Here is a 14,604-nt window from a genome sequence, read left to right on the forward strand (position 1 = left end):
CCCACGTCACGTGGCTGGAAGCGGGCCCAGCGATTGGCGCCGCCGGCATAGCCGCCCTTTGCCCCGCAGTCGAGGACGGTGGCTGGCAGGAGCGAGGAGGTGGTGAGCGGCCATGGAGGACGGGGAGTCTGCTTCGCCGCCTGGTGCTGACGGTGGGGAGGAGGAGGATGACTTCGGATACCGGCTTTTCCCCGATCGCAAGAAGGAGCCGCAGAGCTTCCTGGTTCGCAGCCTCTTCACCTTCCACAACAGGTGCCAGTTGATGCTGAGGATGACTCTGGAGACGAGTAAGCTCTCCCCTGGGTCGCGAGGTCTCCAGCCGCCCCGCAGGGCTGCCCGCCGCCAGGTGCCGGGCGCTGCCCCTCTGGAGAGTTGCGGCGGCAGGATGGGGCCTCGGCAGCCGCGGGGCTTGGGAGTTCACGTTTAGGGCTTGATTCTTACTCTGTTACGTTGCCTGCAAAGACCTTGTCCGCTATCTTCATGCCTGCTACTTATAAAATGACAGTCAGAGGTGACTTCACTTCTCAATAGCTTTGAGCGCGTTGCTTTGCATAGCCTGAGCTCTGGCACTGAGGTGTCAGTGATTGCCTGAAGGTTGAATACTGCAAAGCAAAAATTTGCGTATGCAGTGCATTCTTTCTGTCATTACGGTCTTTGTATTCTGATTGTAGATGACTTTCAAAACTTTTGTCAAGTGAAATTGACTGCAGCAATGTTTTTCTAGATCCGTATGCTCAACTGCTTATTGCGGCCATGAAGCAGTCTGGCTGGTATGTAAACTACTTCATCCCGTTCTGTGTAGTTACATCTTCGTTGCAGGGGATTAGCAGGCTTTCTCAAGTTCTTCTCAAACTTTGTACCTTTTAGCACTGTTTTCAACGATCGGCACTTTTCTTGTGAAAACTGCGATGGCTGTGTCAGCGGAGGTTTTGATTCTGCCACTTCTCAGGTAGGCACTGAACTAGATATTGTCAATACAGAGCATTCAAGCAGGAGGGAAATCAACGTTTTACCCAGGTGGATGGTGATAGGACAAGGGGGAACTATTTTAAACAAAGAGAAGGGAGATTTAGTTTAGATGTCGGGGAGAAATTTACCCAGAGAAGCTTGGATGCCTCTTCCCTGGAGGTGTTTATAGCCAGATCAGATGGGGCTCTGGGGAACCTGATCTAGTACCTGATTTAATGACTGGCAACCCTGCCTGCAGCAGCGGTGGCTGGAACTAGATGATCTACAGGGTTCCTTTCCAAACCAAGCCGTTCTATGACCTTTTAGAGGACTACAGGTTTTTTAATGTTTTCTTCCTTAATGAAAAAATGTACTGATATCTGAGTTATGGTCATGAAAACAAGGCATGTGAAAGTTGTTCTCCAGTATTGAACTTGCATTGCTAATATATTGATGGGGCTACTAATGTTGAAAAATGATGACCTAAAGAGTCTGTATGCTGTAGATTTTATGCAGCGGGTCTCTAAGAAGTGAAGGAGATGTTGAAACTTGATGAAAAAGCTACCTGTATCTCTTCTTCTGCAGATTGTTCTGTGTCAGAACAACATTCGCCACCAGTCCCATATGAACCGAGTGGTTGCGCATGAATTGATACATGCTTTTGATCATTGCCGTGCTCATGTTGACTGGTTCAAAAATGTCAAACATTTGGCCTGCTCAGAGGTAAGTTCAAATGATTCTGATGTTATCATTGAATTCATTGCTGATTGTCGCTAGGGTCAATTAGACATCCTGTTATATTAATTTGATTTAGTTATTGCTCTTGAGATATTTTGTTCTTTCTATCTGGTCAATCTAACCAGTTTTCGTACAGAGAACAAACCTTTTGTTTTCACAAATAGTGGTAAGTCAGTGTTATACTAAATAGAATGTAGTCCCTGTGGGTGGAAGTGTATCAAGACGTGGTTATTTCCAAATGAGAATAGTTTGAGATTAGAATACATTCACATCTTAATTAAATATTTGTACTGTTTTTTTTTTCCTCTCCTGCAGTTTTTTGTTTGCTGAGAACTATGCTAACTTCCATAGCATGCAATTTTTTATTGTAATGTTGCTAGTTGCACATTTTACATTGTATATATAATAGTACAGTATTGTTTATATAGAACTGCTTATTCCTATATGTGGTACATGACTGGGCTTGATCTTGCTCTTTTTGAGACTGTTTTCTCCAGTTCTTTTGATACTTATTTTATATTATTATAGTGTTTTCAAGTTTTATTTAGTCAATATTTTAATTTTTCCATTTCATATTTTCTCTGTATTTGTTTTCACTGTGGTGTGTATTTGTTTTCACTTAATTTTAGGCAATTTAGTTTTGTCTGTGCTTTTTAACTCAGGAGTTAGTGTGTGGAACGGTTGACAGACAGAAGAAATTGTACTGCATAGGACGAGAGTTAACAAGCTAAGGAAGATGTACTCGTTTAAATGTGTATATTTCTAAAGAGCTTGGGTTACTGCTATGCTAGATATTGCAGGTGGTAGTCATTCAAAGGTGCCTGCTTTTCTTCCAGACTCCTTCATCAGTTTCTAAAATAGATGCTTTTAGGATTAACTTAATTTCTTTTAGGAGTTTACTTTTGTTTTCAGCTCATTCATTTAAGCATTGAGAATAGGTGAACTTTAATCCTCAGAGAAACCTGCAGGCTGTATAGTATTACTTTGTAATCCAATGGAGTGGAATGAGCAGTTAAAAAGGATATTCTGTACTTAGCAAATTGAAAAGGAATATTTTCTGCCCTCAGCCACCAGGAAGAAAAAAATTAGTTACTTTTTTATAAACTTTGTACTTCCACGCTTTTCTTATCTTGTGGCTTTTTTGTTTCCCTCAATAGATTCGAGCTGCTAATCTCAGTGGAGACTGTACACTGATGAATGAAATAGCTAGGTTTAAATTTGGACTGAAAGGACATCATCAGGTAAAGACTGTAGATATTAATGTCTTCTGATTAACAAATGAGCCTTCTTTAGCAGTTTGATCTCTGCCTCCTTTTGTAGCTAAAAATGTCACAGATGTCACAGAAGTAGATGGGAGGAATAATTTCATGCATCAGTACAGGCTGGGGGATGACCTGCTGGAGAGGAGCTCTGCAGAGAGGGACCTGGGTGTCCTGGTGGACAACAGGTTGGCCATGAGCCAGCAGTGTGCCCTCATGGCCAAAAAGGCCGATGGCATTCTGGGGTGCGTTAAAAAGAGCGTGGCCAGCAGGTCGAGGGAGGTGATCCTCCCCCTCTACTCTGCCCTGGTAAGGCCTCATCTGGAGTACTGTGTCCAGTTCTGGGCTCCCCAGTACAAAAAAGCCAGGGATCTCTTGGAAAGAGTCCAGCGGAGGGCCACGAAGATGGTGAAGGGCCTGGAGCATCTCTCCTATGAGGAAAGGCTGAGTGAACTGGGTCTGTTCAGCCTTGAGAAAAGAAGACTGAGAGGGGACCCGATCCAGGTTTATAAATATCTGAGGTGTGGGGGCCATAGTGGTGAGGCCAGTCTCTTTTCAGTGGTACATGGAAACAGGACAAGGGGAAACAGACATAAGCTGCAGCATAGGAAGTTCCACACAAATGTGCACAAGAACTTGTTTATGGTGAGGGTGATGGAGCACTGGAACAGGCTGCCCAGGGAGGTGGTGGAGTCTCCTTCTCTGGAGATGTTCAAGACTTGCCTGGACACCTACCTGTGCAACATGGTGTAGGGAACCTGCTTTGGCAGGGGGGTTGGTCTCAATGATCTCTAGAGGTCCCTTTCAACCTCTCCAATTCTGTGATTCTTTGATATGTCTGACAATCCTTAATACCTCTGTTCAACTTTTATGTACCCTTCATTTTCCTCTTTGGATTTTATTCTCCCATTGCTGAGCCTCAATTTGTGCTTGTTTATGTCAGAAATTTCGTCAGGGCCCCTGTTATTTTTTCCTCTGTAAGTTTTTCCCTTGGATGTGTACTTCATGATCTGTTAATTGTGCCTACCATCTATATCCAGGCTGCACTCATTATTTCTTTGTTGTTGTGCACATTCCTCTATTTCCTGCAGTCTTGTTCATTCTTGGCTTGCATTCTTTGCGTATTTCCCATTCTTAAACCTCTCTGCTAGTGAGAAGAGAGCAGAATGCGGCTAAACAATCTGCATATTCCTCATACTACTCCAGCTGCAGTATGTTCTTAACAGGTAGGCTGGAGAGGGGGGAAGCATAAGGAACTTAATCTTGCCTCATTTATCCAGGAACCTGCATTTGCATTCCTGGCCTGTCCTGCGTTCTTGCAGGTGACTGAATGTTTTTCTGCAAAGCAGCAGCCTCCTAATATTTAGCTTTCTTCATTATTTTTAATTCTTCCTCCTCCTTACTCCTACTTTTGTACTTCCTAAAGGAAGTTTATTGTTAGTTCCTTCCGCTGTTTTACAGATGTAAGGTACCAGTCAGTCCTGAAACATTAGTCTATAATTTAATTTCACAGTTTACATGGTCACTTGTACCTGCCGATGTGCATGTAATAATAGCATTCTTTTTTGATGGTTTCTGATATTTTTCATCCACATTTTATAATACTGTTCATCTCTCTGTACTACCCTGCAATTCCATTTTTGGAGAGCAGTAGTGTGACAGGACCAATGCTCCTACATATGCCATGGATTTTGCTGCTTAATTAACATTTGTTTAATTAACTTTTAATGGTTCATGGTTAGTTTTGTTTGTTTGTTTTTTGGTTTGTGGAATCACAGAATTGCTCAGGTTGGGAAAGACCTTAAAGAGAATCAAGTCTAACCATAACCTAACCATACTACCCTAACTCTAACAACCCTCTACTAAATCATGTCCCTGAGCATCACATCCAAACAGTTTTTAAACACAACCAGGGATGGTGACTCAACCACCTCCCTGGGGATCCTATTCCTGTGCTTAACAACCCTTTCTGTAAAGAAGTGTTTCCTGATATCCAACCTAAACTTACCCTGGCACAACTTGAGGCCATTCCCCTTGTCCTGTCACCAGTGAGAAGAGACAAACCCCGCTCTCGCTGTAAGCACCTTTCAGATATTATAAGAGAGCAATAAGGTCTCCCCTCAGCCTCTTTTTCCCTGGACTGAACAGCCCCAGTTTCTTCAGTCTCTCCTCACAGGACATATTCTCCAAGTCCTTCACAAGCCTTGTTGCCCTGCTTTGGACCTGCTCCAACATCTCAATGTTCTTTCTGTACTGAGGTGCCCAAAACTGAACACAGTACTCAAGGTGAGGCTTCACCAGTGCCAAGTGCAGGGCAGGATGACTTCCCTAGTCCTGCTCACCACACCATTCCTGATACAAGGCAGGATGCCACTGACCTTTTTGGCCACCTGTGCACACTGCTGGCTCATATTCAGCTGACTGTCCATCAGTACTCCAAGGTCCCTTTCCATCAGGCAGCTTTCCAGCCACTCCTCCCCAAGCCTGTAGGATTGCCTGGGGTTATTGTGACCAAAATGCAGGACCTGACACTTGGCCCTATTGAAACTCATGCAGTTTGCCATGGCCTATTGATCCAGTCTGTTCAGGTCCCTCTGCAGTGCCTTTCTTCCCTTAGACAGCAACTTGGTCTTGTCTGCAAACTTATTGAGGGTGCACTCAATCCTCTCATCAAGATCATTACACTTTCTGAATTATTTTTGTTAGAATGAAATACCAGAATACTTAGTCATATTCTAAAGCATTGCCACTGATAGTGGATGGTTAATAAAAACTAAACAAAAACAGGATTCACAGGAAATGTAACAGGATTACTTCACCTACTCCAAAGGGTTAAAACTTTTAAGGGTTTGAAAATTGGAGGAAAAGATATTGCAATGGGTTTAAATAATCACGTGTCACCCAATGCTGCCGAGGACAAGCAGATTGTTTTAGAGATCTTTGGAAGAATGACAGCTGGTTACAGGGTTTTGATTATAATTAAAGATTTATAATTACATAAAACGTTAGCAGTCAGCATTGGTTGTTATCTACAATTTCTGTCACTTAGTATAGCTTACACTTAACATACAGTTTCTAGAATTCTTAGTCACACAGGTTTTTTCAGTCACCCGGACCCTCTGCAGATTGGGTCAGATTCTTGTTAATCAGTATGTAATGCACTAATCATAACCTAAACTCTGACTAAACAAACGCGAGCCACTCACTCAGTCCTCTGAAATGAAGATGAGGCACCAGAGGAGTCATAGGTTTGATCTTACAGCAGCAGTTCTGGTTTGGCTCCCACTTGGTGCTTGCTGCTGCTTGATTTTACAGTTTCCAGTTCTGTGTCCCAAATCCAAGTGCTCTTTGTGCTTCCATATTATGTGAGGGGTGTAATCACATCCTTATCGTGACCCAGCACCTGGGCCTTGATAATGCAAAAGGACTTTACCCTGTGAGTGGACATCCTCACACTGTGATGCCAGAGAGGGGGAGAGATAAGGGGGAAGAGTGGTACATGGCCAGCCCACTTGCAATTGTGAATGTTTGCCATATTGTTGGTTACAGTAACCATATTACCAGGGTTAGGGAGCAAAGTTGCACCAGTGCTTCTTGAAGGAATTAATTTTTTTAATAATAAAGATTACAGGTTTTGTCCCAAAGTCCTTAGTCTTGTTTACTCCAGAGCAGCAATATGCTGGCTCCAGCATTTGTAGCTGGAGATGCTTATGTTATTCTTATCTTTTAGTATACAAACTGTGTAAGCAAAAGTAGGCATAAAGAAACATATCAAAACAAAGGCTAATAGAGGAATCGTTCCTTTTTATGTTTTAGAGAATTTCAATTGGAAAAGTACTAATTGGTATTTATGTCTGTTTATTTTTGACATATTTTGTGCGCAAGTCAAATTATACACATATTCAATACCCACAGCAAATCTAAAATTTTATTTTTTCCTGTTAAATGGAATTTCATTTTCTTTTCTGAAGGTTTATGTACGCAATGGAAAACTAAAATACATAGTCAAAACAGAATTGAAAACTACGTATTTTAATGCTTATTGGAGACATTGCTTGACTTTTCTGTGATAAAAATCATTGTGCATGTAGTATAAGATAGTACTTGACAAAATCTTTTTTGAGGAAAAAAGAATGTATTCTGTTTTTTCAAGTAATGACAGATCTTCTTTATCTGATTTTCATTTTAGACCTGTGTGCGAGACAGAGCAATTCGCTCCATTCTGGCTGTAAGAAAAGTTAGCAGAGAGACTGCAGAAAAAGCTGTGGATGAGGTTTTTGATGCCTGCTTCAATGATCTGGAACCATTTGGGAGAATCCCGCACAGTAAAACAGATGCAAAACGTGCTTATAAAGACTTCCTGAATCGAGATCGCTACACTGCTAATTTGTAAAGGAAAAACGTGAAAAACTATGTTAATAACTGGCAGTTCTGTAACATCTGGAGTTACAGTCTACACACACAGTGCTGGTGGAAAGGGGCAGTTCTTTTGAATGTATCAATTCATTTTGTAATTTTTTTCCAGGAGCCATCTCCTGTTGAGGTAAACGAAGTAAATGAACTAGACTAAAAATACTGTCTTTCCTCACTTGTTCAGGCAAGGTCATTTAGTATATCAAATTACTTGGCAAATAATGAACTGCGTATTTCAGTGCACATTTAATTCAGTTATTGAATAAATTGTTTCATAAAAGTTTTCCAACATCTTTGATACATAGTCATAAATTTGATTATGGTTATCATCCTGTTTGAAAAATTGGGTATGTAACTACAGCTCTATATGTCTATTTAACAGCTGAAGCTAAATCCAAAATGATCCGCTGTGTATATCTCAGTCAGTCTTTGAGCATCTCTGAAATCACTGGAATTCCACCTTGTCTGATGTCAGTTGTAACATACAACCCTTTTACATATTAGAAATTTGAAAACAGTCAAATTACCAGGCTTACCAGATCAAACCTACAACCTGGATAAGCATTATTAAAAGAGTCTCCACCAACCATTCTTACACAAAAAGTTTGTGTGACTTCCTACTCTAAGGCAGGTAAACTGATTTCTTCATCTGAGAAAGGCAGAAGCTCCTAACTTCACCTTAAATCTTAGAGAAGTTGTCTCATTCTGCTTTTATTTCCAAATGCAGGGTATTATATTAATTGTCTTGCACCCTAGAAAGCCACATTTTCTTCTTTTTCTTGAAATAAGAAATAAGAGTCTACCACAAGTACAGTACAGTTCACTGAAAGAATGGAGATGTGGCTCCTCAGTCGAAGGGCTTGCTGGTATAGGTGCTAGAAGTTACTGGGTCAAGACTGAAGTGTCATACTTAGGGACCTAAAGCATCAAACAGTCTTCTGATTATTATTCTTTCATACTGATTGCCAAATATCTTAGGCCTTCAACTTGAAGTGAGTGGATTTGTTTATTTATTTATTTATTTATACTGGTAGTATTAGTTCTCCTCAACAGAATTGCTGAGATTGGAAAACTGATGGAGGCTATCTTCAACCACACTGTGTAGAGCAGGGTAAACTAGGTCAGGTTTTTCAGGAGCAAGATTAGTTGGGTTTGTATGTGTGTATGGATGGAGACTTAGAGTAATCTTTTCCAGTATTTAATAGTGCTTGTAGGTACGTAGATGTGTATTGAATATTTAAATGGAATTACCATTATTTCAGTTTTTGCTCATTTCCTCTCATCCTTGGGCACCATTGAGAAGACTGGCTCAGTCTTTATTTCCACCCTTAGAATCATAAAATGAGCCTATTAACTACATATTTAGAAACTTAGATAGTTCTTCCTCTGCTGTGGATAAGTGTGTTTTTGTTTCTCACTGATCTTAGAGACCTAGGATTTCTGAAAGCTCGTCCTACTAGTAAATATTGAGTCAATGAAGTCATTTAGTCTTTTTCATGTCCTTTGTCACCAAGTCCACTACATCGTTCAGCACTGGGCTCACATTTTTCTTAGTCTTCCCTTTTTAGCTGATATTCCTGTATCCTGTGTTGTTGCTTTCTATGTTCCTTGCCAAGTTCAACTTCTTATCTATCTATCTATCTATCTATCTATCTATCTATCTATCTATCTATCTATCTATATTTATTTTCTGGTCTTTCTAATGCCACCCCTGTGTGCTCAGACAGCATTTCTGTAAGTCTTCCTGAATCACTCAACTCTGCTTCCACCTACTGTGCTTCCTTTTCACACTTGAGTTTTGTCACAACCTCCTTATTCATCCAAGCAGGTCTGCTATCTTTTCTTAACTTGCATATAGAGATTGATCATTTTTTAATTTTGAGGATGCAATCCTTATAAGTCATCTAGCTCTCATGGGCCCATCTTCAGGACATTGTTTCTTTTAGGTCTGAATAGATCCCTTATGAGGCTGAAATCTATTGTCTTGAAGGCTTTAAACTGAAAGAGGCGAAAATGATTTTAGCTGTTAGGAAAAGATTCTTTACTCAGAGTGGTGAGTCACTGGAACAGGTGGCTCAGAAAAGTTGTGGATACCCTGTCTCTGGAGTGCTTAAGACCAGGTTGGACAGGGCTGTGGGCAGCCTGATTTAGTTGGTGGCAATTGCCCATGGCAGAGGGGTATAAACTAGATTGTCTTTGAGGTGCCTTTTAACCCAGGCCATTCTATAAGTTTGAGAGTTTTAGCCATGCTTTTTTGCTTTGTTCCTATCATATAAAGGATAACTTCTCTGTCTCAGCCTGTTCTTCTCAAGGAGCCTATCAGCACTCCTGTTGCATGAGCTATTCCACTACATCTCTGTGACCCTAATACAATCATTGCACTGCAACTACATTCAGATATCTAATTCCTCATCTTTTAGCTTCATTCTTCATAAGTGTGCTTTGTATATACAGGACTGCTAAAAAGTCCCTGGCATCTTAAAGTTATGGAGTGGTACAGATAGATTACTGTTGTATTCTCCAAATTATTCCTTTATTCATCTAAGCACCTAACAAGATACTTCTCTACAGGTACTAATTTAGTTTTAAAAGCTGATTTCAGATCAGTCTTTTTGTGCAGTGGCTAGATGTGAATCAACAAAGGAACAGTATGGGATAAAGTTCAAAGTCTTTTCATCTGTATTTCAAATATTCAGCCCCTAATGTGAAAGTAACCAGGGTAATAATCAAACAGACACCTGTAAATAACATAATTCAATTCAATGTAAATAGCATAATTCAATTCCTTGAACTGAATGATGTTGACGCTTCTGAGGAGAGAGTTGCCATTCAGGGGGACAACCTTAATGAGCCTGGGAGGTGGGCTCATCTGAACTTCATGCAGTTCAACAAAGCCAAATGCAAGACCCTGCACCTGGGTTACAGGAATCCCAAGCACAAGTGTGGGCTGGAAAGTACCTGGAACTTGGGCTCTTAGCACAAGAATTTTCCAGTTGTGTTTTTTTCATGGTGAGTTCAGTCCAGCAAAACAAAACTAACTAATCAAACAACTCTCTGTCATACTACCTGTTGAATTAAAGCTATCGAGAAATAGCAGTAGAATGCCACCTGCTTCCTGGCTGTGCTTAGGCAACATGCAAGGTCATACACATTTGAAGTTCACTCTCTTCACCCACTCTCAAGAGAATGTCTCTATTACGGGGTCAAAATGTTGTGGTTCTGCTCATGCTTTCCTTGGCTATGTGCATTTTGCTTGCTTTCGTTCTCTCTCAAGGTTTGGAAAGAAACAGAAAAACTGGATGAGAGTGGAAGTAATGACTATAAATATATTATCACAGAGAATTTAAGTCATGTTATAAGGTAGAATGGTTATGAAATGGCCAACATTATTTTAATTAGAAAATTAGAAAATGAAGATTAAAGGTATTCTAAATAAAGTAGAGGACAAGGAATGTATATTTTTTATATAGGAATGAAAAATACAGGGAAAGACTTGAGCACAGAATGAGAAATGTTAAGCGTTTGAGTAAGGAATCCTTGAGGCTAAGGTAAAATCAGATTGTTGTGCATTCGTATTTATTTATTTATTCTGGTACAATGTAAGGGAATTGATATATCACAGCCTGAACTGATGATTGAGGGCCTGGTAAAGAGGGTGGCTGGCCCAGGAAGCACAGGTGCAAGCAATTTACCTGTACTTCCCACGTGACTGGAAGGGATGAACATGAATCTGCCCCTCCCTGGGCTCATTTAAGGGCTAGCCTCTGAAGAGACACTGTCATCTGCATGGAGGCTACTTTCTGAGAAGGAGTGTTTGAGACCTAGGGAGCCTATCTCCAGTTAGATGAGTCAACTTTTTCCCTATATGTGATTACTGATGTTCCTAATGACACTTTGCCTGATATCACAACTAACTTAGCAGACAAAATTTCACTGATTCCAAGTACCAACATACAGTAATCCTATGTTTTAAGATTGCATTTGATTATTTGTGAATTTTTTTTTTTGCCTATGTTTTTCTTCTTCAAATCCCAAATAGGTTGCTCTGAAAGTAAAGCCTCCTACTTATTTCCCCAGAAAGCAATAAGCCACAATAACACTATACAAAAGAGCAAATTATTGTTTACAAAACACTGGTTTTCAGTATAGCCGCCGCCATTACCTATGCATTTTTGCCAGCAATGAACAAGAGCCTGAAAGTTGCGGCTGTAAAAATCTGCACCAGTGGAGGTGACCTGCTGTCACAGCTGCTGAAATGCACTGCCTCACTGTGCTTGCATCCATTATTTGATCTTTATAAATGTTCAGCAAATGTTGACGAATGTCAATGGTGCAATTTTCTCTGCATGAAGGAATTCAATGACACACCTTTGCTTCTATGTCAGATGCTATTTTGCCAGACTGCCCTTTTGTCTCGTGGCAACAAAATGTAATGAAATATCAGCAGGAAGCTTTAGTCTTTACTTCCATACCATCAACATCCGATCCTGATGTCATGGACCAACATCATCAAATAGGAGGCATTACTTTTGGAGCAGCCCTCATATATAACTTTTATTTCCAGTTTTTCTATGTCTTCCCCTGCAGCACTAGGGAGGCTGCAGTAATTCTTTTACCCATATTAATAAGTAAGTGATTTAGAATGAAATGATGAGTTTTAGATCTTAAACCCAAGTGGCACTAAAAGGGTATTTTACTCGCGTGGTCACAATTAAACTAATCACCAAACCTGTTATCAGGAAGGAACTTTCTCCCAATTAATTTAGTAGGGATGACTCTCTTTCCTTATTCTGTAGTATGGAGATTGAAGCAATACTCTGAAGGCTGAAAAAAGGAGGTATTAGTCACTGTAGCAGTTGCGCTGAAGGAATGATAAGCTGGGCATTGTGTGCATAGGGACACAGTTCAATGCCAGACTAGGAGCAAGACTGTTTACAATCCATTAGAAGCCCAGCTAGAGTCTACACCAGACACCCATGACACTCAGCGTAGGAGATACCACATATAACAATATGTAGCATCAACAGAACATACAGTGCTGCTAATGGCTGGCATCTGCATGCATACTTACCATTTCAGCAGAGCAGTAGTGCTTGAGAGTAGACCATAAACAGTGTAGTACAATAGATAAAGACCTAATTAAATGCACATGATAGAGCTGTTGCTTGCTTTGGATTTAAGCAGTTGAGCAGCTGGACACTGTTCTGTGCTTTTCGGTCACCAGTGCACAGCATTATGCTATTATTGCTGTTCTGAATGAAGATGCCTGGGTGGCCTGTCCAACACTTAACTGATCTGTGATGGTGGCAAAGCTGACTCAAGGGGAAGAAGATTTCATGTGCCTGACAGGCTTTCAGTCTAGAAGGGAAATATCCTCCCACTACCTCCAGAATTCGGCAGCCTCAGAAGGGACTATTTTCTGACTGCAGCTTTGGGCTTCTGCAGCCCACCTACTTATTTTACACACCTTTGGATCTAAATGTAATTCTATAATTTTTGCTGGTAAGGATTCAATCATGTAATTAGTCTCAAGCCCATTGAACCCTATCCTCACAGGCTTCCCAGAGAAGTAGTGAATAAATACCGCATCCTCAGAGACATTCAAGGTCAGGCTAGACAGGGTTCTGAGCAACCTGATCTAGCTATGCGTGTCCCTGTTTCCTTCAGAGGAGTTGGGCTAGATGACATCTAAGGGTCCTTTTGAATTCTCAAGATTCTATAATTCTAGGGTTCTCATCTGTGTCTCAGTAGCAAGCTGCACGAAGAAGATGATAGCAAAGATAGCCACTTCTACTGTGCCCTGGAAAGAGAGTGATGTGTCACCACTTCCTGAACAGGAAATGAATACATAGAAAATATTTGTGTGTAAGCACTGCCCTCACAAAGGAGAAAGCAGTATATCCAAACAGTGTCTGCAATATTTGATCAAGCTTGAGTTGTCCAAGCTGTCTGTGGTGGAATTTAGGTGGACTGCACATATTCCCAGGTGTAACACGATACATACCTGCAGGTAGCATTACTTCTGGGGGTGACCATTAATACATATCCCTCAGAAAGTCACTTTGGTTGTGACTTTGGTTGGAGAAAGTAGCATCTTGCCCAAGATTCCAGAAACCTGTACTTTCAGTAGTTCTGCAGAATTTCGCATGAAGATTTCATAATCTTATTTTCTCAAGGTGATTCTATCAGGGGCTGACATAATTGCATGGCTGAATATCCAAACAGGAAAAAAAAAAAAGGAAAAAAAAAAAAGAGGATATAATACCCTACATACCCATGGAGAAAATTGCACATTGAATTCTAAGCTTCCCATCTTTTACATAATCTAGCTAGACCTTGTGGGTTTTCTAAAATCCCCTGCAGATCAGAGATGCCTTAGAACAGCATAATCTTGTATGTTAATATTCCCTTAACCTTTGCTGTTTTTCAGATCTCCATTTCAGTCAGCATGATGCTGAGTGTTTCATAATACTTCCAACATACATTCCTGATGGTATTTCCTTCCCTTCATTGTATCTTACAAAACAAAATTCTACTTTAATGAATGTGTGTGAGAGTGCTTTGTACTTATATTGCTTTTTGATCAGCATATTTGTTGGATATTTACAGCTGTTGGATAAACTCTGTCAACTTTATTTAGAAATGAAGAAAGAGTAATAAAGAATAGAGTACAAGAATACAAACTGCAGCTTCCTTTCTTTATCACTTTTCATAGATTAACACCATAAAAATCTGGGAAATAAAGTATTCCAGAGATGCTTGAAAGAGACATTAGTAATAAAGAGTACACTGAGATATGTGTAAACATAATTATTTTTAAAAAGTGATTGGTATAATATAAAATTGCATAACGAGGATGTGTCAGCTTGAGCAACAGATACCTTACAGTTACACTAAGTCAAGTTCAGATGGCAGAATATATGCACAGCAATTCACCAGAAAGCAATCAGAAGAATCTGATGGGCTTCTTGTCATTTTGTGAGAAAATAAGAGAATAATTATATGAAACTTTTCACACACTGTTTATCAATTGAAGCGATCATTTCATTGCGTTAGGCACAATTTTAATCTGCATCATTTTTTTCTCGTCAAAACAGAGGTTTGGAAAAAAAAAAAGAAAAAGAAAAAAAAAGCAAGAGCTCATTGCAATTATGAAAAACAGGAGAAGAGACTAAGCACCAGAGGGAGCTGGAGGAGCGTGGAAAAGCGTGTGCTGCAGAAAGCCACCTGAAGCCCACGTGCTGCT

General features: G+C 40.3%; 1 protein-coding gene across 2 annotated transcripts; it reads left to right on the forward strand.

Annotated features, from left to right (window-relative positions):
- The first annotated feature begins 38 nt into the window (after positions 1-38).
- On the forward strand, positions 39-13,615 carry ATP23 (ATP23 metallopeptidase and ATP synthase assembly factor homolog). 2 transcript variants are annotated; one of them, XM_048947993.1, is made up of 6 exons: positions 39-287; positions 725-770; positions 868-949; positions 1,534-1,671; positions 2,844-2,927; positions 7,135-13,615. In XM_048947993.1, exons 1-6 carry the CDS (start codon positions 113-115, stop codon positions 7,336-7,338), a joined length of 729 nt encoding a protein of 242 aa, XP_048803950.1. In that variant the 5' UTR covers positions 39-112; the 3' UTR covers positions 7,339-13,615. The 2 variants fall into 2 exon arrangements, with proteins under 2 accessions (XP_048803950.1, XP_048803961.1); XM_048948004.1 differs by having other exon boundaries at positions 106-252.
- The last annotated feature ends 989 nt before the right edge of the window (positions 13,616-14,604 follow it).

Source organism: Lagopus muta, chromosome 1 (assembly GCF_023343835.1).
Source record: "Lagopus muta isolate bLagMut1 chromosome 1, bLagMut1 primary, whole genome shotgun sequence".
NCBI classification, from domain to species: Eukaryota; Metazoa; Chordata; class Aves; order Galliformes; family Phasianidae; genus Lagopus; species Lagopus muta.

Excerpts from the sequence above, each read along its gene's own strand:
- ATP23 (XM_048947993.1), top strand. The coding sequence starts at position 113 with ATGGAGGACGGGGAGTCTGCTTCGCCGCCTGGTGCTGACGGTGGGGAG. Across the intron at positions 771-867 it reads GCCATGAAGCAGTCTGGCTG|CACTGTTTTCAACGATCGGC; the intron begins GTATGTAAACTA and ends TGTACCTTTTAG. Across the intron at positions 950-1,533 it reads TTGATTCTGCCACTTCTCAG|ATTGTTCTGTGTCAGAACAA; the intron begins GTAGGCACTGAA and ends CTTCTTCTGCAG.